Here is a 10,453-nt window from a genome sequence, read left to right on the forward strand (position 1 = left end):
TCCTGCAGCTCCTTCAGTGCTGCTGTAGGCCTCTTGCCAGAGCTCTTCTCAGATGCCCAGGATGTTTGAACTTCCTTACCAGTCTGGAGGAGCAATTTGCATGTTCCAGCCAGACCTTCCAGCACACCAAATACATCCATCTTCTCTACCTACTTGGCCTCTGCAGGGTCACAGGGCCCAGGGTCTCTCAGAAACGAGGCAAGGAAAAACTCAGGATGAGCGGTCAGCTCATCAGAGGGACACCAGGTCATGCAATGTAAAGTTATACTCCAACATCAGCACCATGCACATGCTGACCAAACTGAGGACAAGCCACCTGTCCACACCGCCCTGCCAGACAGCAGGAGAGCCAGTATGAGCATTTAATTGCTGTCCACTCCTGGAAGTGTGAGTAACTGAAGAAAAAGAATTAGTAGGAGGAGACATGCAAGCTGTCCATGACATTTTTGATGTCCGATGCCAGAAGTCAAATATATATTTCTCTTCCTGCCTCCAGAACAATCTTGAACTTTTCCAGCTTAGACCTACAAATGATATCTACAACCTACATATATAGTTAAGTCAGAGAGAAGACACTAGCAGATATTCTCTCCAGTAACTACACCTAGTTTTCTGGACAAACCATGAATACAGCGCATATATTTAGTGTATATGCAACACACTAACATTACAGACACTAACATAATACATAGTGATAAGCATGAAATATACACAAAGAAGAGGCAGTTAGCTGATTTTTCAAGAAAGATTTCTTTTTCTAGATTGGCAGGAGGCTGTTGAGGTGTTCAAAGCCTTTGGAAATGAAGAGAAAGGTGATGGTTATGCATTTCCCCCCAGAAAGCCCGTCATCAGTCCATAAGACTACATGTGAACCTAAGTGTAACACCTTAATGTTGTGCAAGTCAAAGAGTTTTTATCGTGATCTGGGCTCATGGCCTTAAGCAAACTGTTGATTAGCAAAAAAAAAAAAAGACAAAAATGAAAAGACAACATTCACAATTTTATTTCTCCATCCAAAGGAGGACAATGGTAGAACAGTGTGTAAGAAAATAATGCAAAGATCAAAATCTTGATTTGCCATCACACACACAAAGAAACAGAAGAAGGGTTGCCTGTTACAGCCAAGTTATATAAAAAAAATTGCAAACTATGTATTCTGGTAAGGACGATAAGGACACCACTCCTTCACTCTCTCATTTCACCATCTTCCTCCTCTTCCTCGACACCTCTTATATACAACACATTATTGCATCTGTGGAAAATAAAGCAATATTATAATTCACTGAAAATGAAAAGTCTCTGCAGAAAAATTATAGCAACATGTCCTACCAACAGTTCTTTAAGTTACATTTTATGTATACATGCTTTTTTCAGTAAGGAAGAATACTGCAACATTGTATGACTAAGCGGCACACATTTGTTGCACTGCCTTGGGCACTCTTCAAAGGTATTGGAGAAAAAATATACTCAGTGACATCTGTCTCTCCATTTACACTCACCTTATGAGCACCTCTCCTAAATGACCAGCCAAAGCACCATCCACATACTCCTCTGTGTTGGCCAACTGGAATCCAAATTAAGTGGCGTTATCCGGAGAAACAGCCCTACAGCACTTCAAAGAGCTCTCAATTCACAAACTAGGAAGCAGTTTTGCTTTGCATGACACCATAGAAATAGGTTTTTAAATGGATATAGTTATCAATGTTACTAAAAGCGTATCTTAAGCATTAGGAAGTCAATAATATTAAATCAGTCAAAGTGGACAGCAGTACATATATCTGTGCGATCATAAAATACCAGGTAGCAAATTGGTTAAGAAAAATGCATTCTGGATATTGAGGCTAACTATTTATAAATAAACACTGCCAAAATCGGATTCTAAATTAATGGTTTTGGCAGATAAAGGGAAACACTTAAATATACAAGAAGAAAAAAAACATTCAAAAAGATTAACATCTATGGCAGCTGGTCTATACCTGCATGTTCATGTATCCATCCACGGACACTAGATATCCTTTGTATTCCATTCCCCACTTCAGTTTGACCATCACGGGCTTACCGGTCAAGCCGTTGAGGAAAGGCTTAGGATTCAGAGGTAAACTCTTGAAAAAAAGACACATCGTTTAGTATAGTACAACAAAAATGCTATGGTAACTACAAATCCCCTTGATAAATATGAGAAGTCAGATAGTAGATAAATATATGAAAAATATATGCCAAATAGAATATGCAGCAATTTGCAAACGGTAATTATGATACTAAACAACTATAAAGCCTCTACTAAACTGAGCGAAAGAGCAAGCGATCGTACTCAGGTGAAAGATTAACAAAATTTCCAGACGACGGTGTAAAAAAACGTCAAGAGATCATAATAGTAAACATACATAAATATAGCTAAACTACATCGTAAAAGTAAATGGAAAATAGTGCATATATACAGTAGGACATGGGCCGTGAAAAAATGAATGAATCGGTCAAAGTAAAACGCTTCAACCGCCATCTTTGAGAGCCAGATAAAATAATCAATTACGCACGTGATGTTTACTGAAATATGTTCCTTACCATTTGGATATGCTGGAATTCTAAAAGGCGTATAAATCTATAACCTTTTCTTTCTTAGAGAAAATCAACCGACAGCTACACGCCGCGCGCACGACAATAGGAAGTTCTCTCTGAGTCGAACTCTGACCTTTCACCCCGCGTGGATAGACCGCTCTGATTGGTCAGGAAACGTAAAGGCGTTTTCTATTGGTCTAAATAGAGATGTTCGTTAGTGCGGGAAATGTGTTATTATTAATTTTAAGCGTATAACGTTTTTTAAATATTATTTTGTTTGTGCAGGGAACACGAAGCAAATGTTCCTTACAGAAATCTTTTCAGTACGTTTCTAGACTCCACGGATACCTTTAGACGTAAAACGATGGCCTTCGCATTTCCATGTTTCGTCCACCAGATGTCAGGATTGTTAGGCCTACGATCCACCTTATTGGTGGAAACAGTTTCGCCTTTTATAAAATTGAAAAAAAATAAAATAATAAATATATATATATATATATATATATATATATATATAAAAGCTTAATGAACTCTGCTTAAATCACAACACAAGAATTCAGAGATATAATCAAAAGTGTACATGGGGAAACTTTCAATGCCCTGATTAATCTTTGTCTGAAAATCTAGCTGTCTACATGCTGGCCGTTTTAAGAAATAAAATATCTTATCTTGACAGTGGAGTGAAGTTCTTAATCCAAAACACAGGAGAAAGTAAATATTTGATTTTAAACATTTATCATGCAGTTTATGGAATAGTGATAAAGACGACTGACTTCAACAATAAGCCACTAAAAGCCTGCTTCTGTTTAAAAATCCACTGATAATGAATGTTTTTTCCGCATAGTGGAAATGCTGTCCTGAAACTGATGTGAGGAACCACTTATGTTTAGACTGATACATCCCAGATGCCAGTCACAGATGGTATTCACATTGAATGGTTCCTCATCTAGGTCAGAATCTAATGTGGTTTCATTTCCTGTAGGTTGTCACCCCAAGCCCCAGGTTGGGCCTTGATTTTCTTAACTCACATGTATAAGTGATTATGTGTGATGTCAACTTATTCAATTCACATAAAGCTTGATGCTTTTGAATTGACATGCTCCAGAAAGTCAGGTGAGAGGAATGAAGAAAAATGAAGGTTTGCACAAAGTGAAATCCAGAGGAGCATTATAAGTTCTGCGTATCTGGGTCCAGTCGGGCTCTGGGGGCCCCAAGAAGCCAGGAGTAACTCCTCCATCACCCTGAAGAACATAGAGCATCTGTTACACCCCTGAGGGTGCGAAAGGCCTTCAATCCGGTGAAGCGATTGCCTTTACTGAAAAGTCTAGAGTTTAGACACCTGCCTAACATCAGTGGATCTTTTGAGCTGTGATCAGCCAGGAAAACGGGCTTTCCCAGAACCAAGACTGCTGCAAATTTCCCAGAACGCTGGGAGACACGCAGAATGTGAACTGAAAAACACAAGCCACGGTAAATTGTTCGCAAATGGGAAGGTGCCGTCAGTCACGGTGCTTTGAATTTAATATGTACAGGATGTCTATTATCTGCCCAGTGCTCCCAGTAACCAAGAAGTTCGGGGGGGGGGGGGCTTGCCAGGGCAGGTGGTCTTTAGCCCCCTATAATGTTCGTTAACCTCGTCACCAAATACATGAATGCTTATTAGTTTAAATTGTGTTCATTTTCATCAGACACACACCCCCGCAGTAAAGGTTTAGCCGCCCCCTTTTCAGTGCATTCTGGGTGTGAGTCACTGATGTGGGTGATGCAGGCGCTCATATAGTGGTGTCCTCCAGCCAAATGTGCACAGGCAGGTACCATCTTCTGATCTTTGATGGCTCCTCTTCCTTGCACTACGCGATACTGAGACACTATGATACTCCGGGTGTACGCAAGGACCCCGAGACTTCAGAAAGCATTAGAGGTTTTCCGAAATTCCCCCCAGAGGCAGGTTCAGTTACAGCGCAGGATGATTCGATAGACGCGGGCCTGTCAGGAGGCCTTGCCAAATCTTACTCAAGACAGAAACAAATTTTTTAAAAGGCTTTAAAGACTTTCATTGTGCATTCATAGAAGCGAAGCCCATTCATGCTGAGAGATATAAAGCAGAAAAAAACCAATATCTGACTTTTAAGGAGGAATGTTTATTTACACCTGTTACCGGTGGATGCCGTGAGATCCGGGCATGCAGGGACCCGCAAGGCGGCTGCATCTCCTTTTCCCACCGTCGATTGAATTCCACGGGGCGACCCGCCGGACCTGCTCCCCAGGGCATTCTGCAGCACAGTCCCTGAGGACGCGTGGACATTCTCTGCACTTAGCCTCCCTCTGCAGTCCAAAGCACACACTGCATGATGAACACCAGCTCGGACGAATATGTTGGGGGGTGGGGGGGACAGGACAACAAGGTTATTTGATAGAACAGAGGGCAGCACTTTACAATAAGGCTCCCTTTCGCCACTTGTAAATGGTAGCAACTCATTAATAAAAAGAAAACTGTGTTATAACTTGGTTAAAATTGTCTATTAATAATTTACAAAGTGTTACAACCTAATTAATAACCAGATTATAAACCATTCATAAACCTTTTATATGGGTAACCTTATTGTGAAGTGGCACCAAACAGAGTGTAGCTCATCCACAGGTTGGAGGCAGATGGAATTTGACTTTTATTTGCCTGCTGTGAACAAGATAAGATCGACATTAATTTGGCCTCGAGAGCCTACAGATATGTGTAACATCCGCCCAAAGTCAGCTGTCTAAACACAAAGGTGCCTTCGCAAAGGGGTCCCCTCTCTCTGCTCCTCAGAAGGTGTGATGGCTTGTCTCGTGTAAATAAAACAAACACAGCAGATGCACACATACCTGATGTGGGATTCTTCTCTGCCATCTTTTCACTGTTATTGTTGGCTCAATAGGTGAGTAAGATACTCATTTACTATGAAAATGAATAGGTTAATGTCTGGAGGTATATTCCACTGAGGAGGCACAGCTGTAGGAATCTGCAGAAGCCCTCCTTGTGCAGATCTGATCTCCATGATTATTATTACAAAGTGGTACATTGCATATCTACTGATACTCCTGTTGTCCTCAAGAATCTCATTACATAAGGCACACTCTCATTTCAGGCCTGCCAGGCTCTGCCAATTGTTTATCTTAAAACAATGTTGGCATTCCTCTTAAATTCTCCTAAAGGTCAAGTAAACGTCTCTTTACAAAGTGTGCGCTTTTAACAGAACGCACAGCGCAGTGGATGCCAAGGCTAAATGTAGTCTGTGACAGATTTACGAGCGCTCAGCCTTTAAGGGTGGCACTGAAGAGCAGGAGTACCTGCTCGGCTTTCATGGACTGCAGGATGCACAGGAAGCTGTGCAGTGCTGCAGTTACAGACACACGCTCCCTCAGGATGTGGGTCTATGGAGACTCCTGTCTGATCAGCTAGCTTCTGAAGTACGTTCTCTAAAACAACCACCCCCTTCCTGCCCCCTACCAGTGTTGTTCACTCAACATGATTTCAATGCGCTCCGCTGTTGATTGCTGGTGCTCCTGTTCCTGAGGAGGAACTGTCAACAAATGCTGGGTCTTTTTATTGTGCATTGTGTTCCTTCCCCGTCAAATCAGGCTTCTGTACATTATCTCACTGTCTTTCGTCGCCGGGCCTCCTGGTTTTTATGATTCGTGCCTCGCCGAGACCTTGGCTTCTGTGAGCTGAAGGCATCCACCCTGTGTCATCCCTCTACCACCCAGCAAGGGCAGCAACAACAACCTGTTGGTCACACAACCTGCCGTTTGCCCATTTCACTGGAACAGAACAGCACTCATGCCCGTGGGGATACTTTCACATAACCCATATTGATCTTCATAAAAGATGCATGTTCTGTATATACAGATGAGAACGAGTTTAGGTTCCCAAGGTCAGCTAACATCCAGCACCCTGGAGTAGTTCTGAGTTTGACCCAATGGTGATATGATTACGCTGCTGGCCATGGGATTCAAACCTATGACCTACTGGGCATTGTTCCCTGAGCTACCCACCTACCCCGTAGATTATTTAACATATAGAGTTGAGTAACTGCTAAAGCTTTTAAAGTTAAGTACCACGTCCTAAGGTAGCCCAGAAGGGTCTGTTTGAGGCTTAAACCTAAACTTTTTGCTCAAATTCCTGATTCTCAAACTCTAAAATGATACCTGCTTTTGAAATGGTGAATATTGGAACCTATAATACGCAAAGTTTAATTTGATGACACTAAACCGATAAACCACAAAAAAAAAAATAGCTAATGATAGCCGCTAACCACTAACTTTTATTATACTGTATTAATTTAGCTTTGTCTTGGTTTTTGGCTCTGAAAGCCTTAAAAACATTCCTACAGAGATCTAAGATTCTAACCTGTTTATAGTCCCATTTGTCCAACTGCAGTGATCACCTGGGGACATTTAGGACCCAGCTGGCTATTGTTGGATTCTGTAGAGTCTCTGGAACAAATATACATTGAAATTAGTTTTCGTATGAAATTCCGTTTGTGAATTTTGCCACTTGGGGACTACAAACATGGTACCGTTTGCCTGAAACTAGAAAGGAAGGTCTCAGCTTTTTATTTTTATTCTTTATCCCAGTTTAAATGGCCTTTTTCTTTGTCCACTTATATTTAGTCCAGTTTACCTTAAATCGGACTAGTATCAAATAATCAGATCACTGGATTCATGCTTTCTGACAGCAGAAATACTAAGAGGCCCCAAAACCAATGTAGCTGTGGCCCCTTGCAGGATGTCCCCGCCCTCCTGCACCCAGCGGGGGCCCCCAGCACAGCCGGACCTCTGCATCAATAGGACCATTCAGGAAGGGCACCAGCCCCCCCCGAGCCACGACCCACACGCCCGTGTTTTTACCCAGACACGTGCACGTGCCTGTGCACGGAGGCGCTGGCCGGTCCTGAACCGCGCCGTCCTCGGACATGGCAGGCGAACTGGCTGTTAACCGCAAACACATGCCGTCCCTCATCTCTGTGATTGTTTACACCACGGTCTCAGGGAAAGATTACGATTCTGATTCACGGCAGACGCAGTACCATCAGATCACACGGAGAGGCATGACCATTAACACATAAAAGGGTTCCCTCAGTATCTCAGTCTTAATTTTAAGTCATTATTCTTAATCTCACAGAATTTCTTTGTTTTTCAATGATAATAAAGATGTCATGCTTTATGTCTTATTCGGTAACTTTTTACATTAACTGCACCTTCATAATGTTTTCATTATGCATTCATAAGCAGCATGTAAATATTCCTTAATATGTCTTAAAGCTTTGCATTCATAATACATTCAATGAACAAGATGTGACAGCTGTAATATACTTTAATAACAAGCATTATCAGTGTATAATCGATTGATGTTTGTTATTCATATTAAGCTGTTAAGGTATGTTATGATGTTAAGGTATACTTACATGCTGCTTATGAATGTTCTATGAATGCATTATAAAGGCGTTATGAAGGTGCAGTTAATGTGGAGTGTTATCATTTATTTTGATCAATGAGTAAACGAGTTGCATATCCACACGCTAACACAGAACCCCAGTTATCTTGCTTGTTTGCTAACGTATTTCCACCCCCACTGCCACATTTGCCTTAGACATCGAGAGGCTGGTGATTTTCTGCATGACCCCCGCATATAGACACTAACACTGCATCATCCATCAGTCTTTCATGCATATGTCTGTCACTTAAAGCCCTGCCCATTCCCCCAGAATCCCCTCCCACCCCGGGGAAGATGGCCTGGCCTGGAAACCACGCCCTGCCCCCTTCTCAGCAAAGGAGAGTCACTTCAGAAACAATAGGCATTGTTTGTCCCTGCAGTCTGGGAATCAGTAACACAGCATTGTTATGGAGGGACACAGACAAGAAAAAGGAGGGAAAAAAACGAGGGAAAGAGGGCTGTGACAGAGAGACGATGCATGCCATTGTTCTAAAAGCAACACATTTTTCCCTGTTCAAAGTCCCTCAAAGTGGTCCGTGGGAACACACAACACAATGCTTGTATCTGAAGGGGAGACTGAGTGTCACACTGCATTTTGGGACACAGAGGAGATGGATCTCCGGAGCTAATTAAGCCTGGAATTTTAATAACTCTCAGAATCTGTCCTGACTTTCCCCTTTCACACACTGCTAAAGGGGAGACAGACAAACAAGCCAGGAACAAGTTATGCTCGAAAACCCCCGGCCAAATGCAATCCACGCTTCTAAACCGACGATCGAAAGTGAAACAGAGGCTGCTTACATCAGAAATTACACAGTTCCTAGGCCCATCAAGGGAAGAATAATCTCCGCCACCCCCCCTCCCACCGCTCTCTCACACCCTCCTATTTGTGAGCTGCATCCCTGTTTAGGATAATGACCTTATTCCAGTAAAAAGTTCTGAAAGATTATGAGGTAAAGAAAGCAAGAGAGAGAGAAAGAGAGAGTGGAAAAAGAGAGAATGAGAGGGCAGGACGCCGTGTTTTCCATCCAGTCAAATCTCAGTGAACACACAAAACACCTCTCTAAATCCCCTTTTCATTCTTTCCATCATTCTTTCTCTGTACCAGTTATGCACATCCATGTTTATAAATGGTGCAAAGGCGACATTAAAAAAATATCTACAGATGTTTGACACAAACCCACTACCAGTAGCCCACAGTGCACTTGAAATATCGGCAAGGGGCGTCACCTCGCCTGTCTCGGCTGTTAAGTGAGGAGTATCGATATTGAGGGTCGCCAGCTTTAGTCAGCTGGCTGGCGTGAGATTTTCAATTTGAGACAAGTCTGCGCACACACGTACACGCATTTACATATATGTGACAGTTATATTACCTTGTAAATAGTCTGCAGGGTTTGCAAACTATCCCAAAGCTTTTCATGTAGCTAATTTTAGGTTTGCAATAGAATAACACAAGATTTCGTGCATGATCGTGAAAGTCGGAAAGCGTGAGTGTCACGCGAGAAGTGTGACAGCTGGCGACGAATGGATGCTGCGTCTGCGAGGTCCGTATTTCTCGCTTCAGGTTAATGTCATGCAGCTGAGGTTAACTGTCGGCACGCTGAGACCTACTTAGAGGGGTCAAGGGTCATTTGCCGTGGGACTGTTTACCCCAATCTGGAGTGTCAGTCTGACAGGCAAGAAGAGGCAGCCCTGGAGTGACAGGGAATTACAGCTGATGAAGGAGCAGACACAAGCAGCAGGAACGCGCATGAGACCAACACATGTCTGAAAGTAGAATATTGCAGAGGGATGCTGTTGGGGAGCCTTTGATCTGTGACTGTTTAAACGAGAAAGGTTTACCTGTCTCCAGCTTTAGCTAAAGACATTTTATTCACTCGTTTGGAGTTATTTCCTCCTGCAGAGCTGGAATTAAACACTGGGTGGCGCGTTTTCTGTAAAATTATTTTAAAGTTTCTTTTCAAATCTATATTATCTGACGAATTTATTAGACTAATACTATTTATTATACCAATACATGAAATAAAATGCATTTTTAAATAAATTATTAAAAAGTTTACTGATGCCAAGTACAGCTGCTTTTACAAGAAATAATCGCCAATAAGTGAATCCGCGCGGAGAAATGAATTTGTATTATTTAACACCCCCAGTAAGACCGAATCAATTATGTAATTAAATCCACTGGATCACTAAATGTGACGTAACTGACAAAGCAATGTTACATTTTAATTTTGTGAAAATCAGCATAACTTGGAAAAGAACAAGCCACCTGCATTCCAATCAAACGCAATGGTAAACGTTTCTGTGTAGAAATGGAGATGACAGTTAGTTAAATGGGATCTCTTTTTTTTTTTGCAGCTATCTTGCGCTAAATAAAACTGGAGCTCAACTGACACAAAAGTGCGACACTGTATCCACTACAGA

General features: G+C 42.0%; 1 protein-coding gene across 1 annotated transcript; it reads right to left on the bottom strand.

Moving 5' to 3' along the window:
* Positions 1-979: 979 nt before the first annotated feature.
* snrpf (small nuclear ribonucleoprotein polypeptide F) lies at positions 980-2,709 on the bottom strand. The gene is made up of 4 exons (XM_023812645.1): positions 2,563-2,709; positions 1,977-2,102; positions 1,500-1,564; positions 980-1,252 (listed from the first exon to the last, which is right to left on the bottom strand). Exons 1-4 carry the CDS (start codon positions 2,563-2,565, stop codon positions 1,186-1,188), a joined length of 261 nt encoding a protein of 86 aa, XP_023668413.1. The 5' UTR covers positions 2,566-2,709; the 3' UTR covers positions 980-1,185.
* Positions 2,710-10,453: the final 7,744 nt, after the last annotated feature.

This window comes from Paramormyrops kingsleyae, chromosome 3 (genome assembly GCF_048594095.1).
Source record: "Paramormyrops kingsleyae isolate MSU_618 chromosome 3, PKINGS_0.4, whole genome shotgun sequence".
Taxonomy (NCBI): domain Eukaryota; kingdom Metazoa; phylum Chordata; class Actinopteri; order Osteoglossiformes; family Mormyridae; genus Paramormyrops; species Paramormyrops kingsleyae.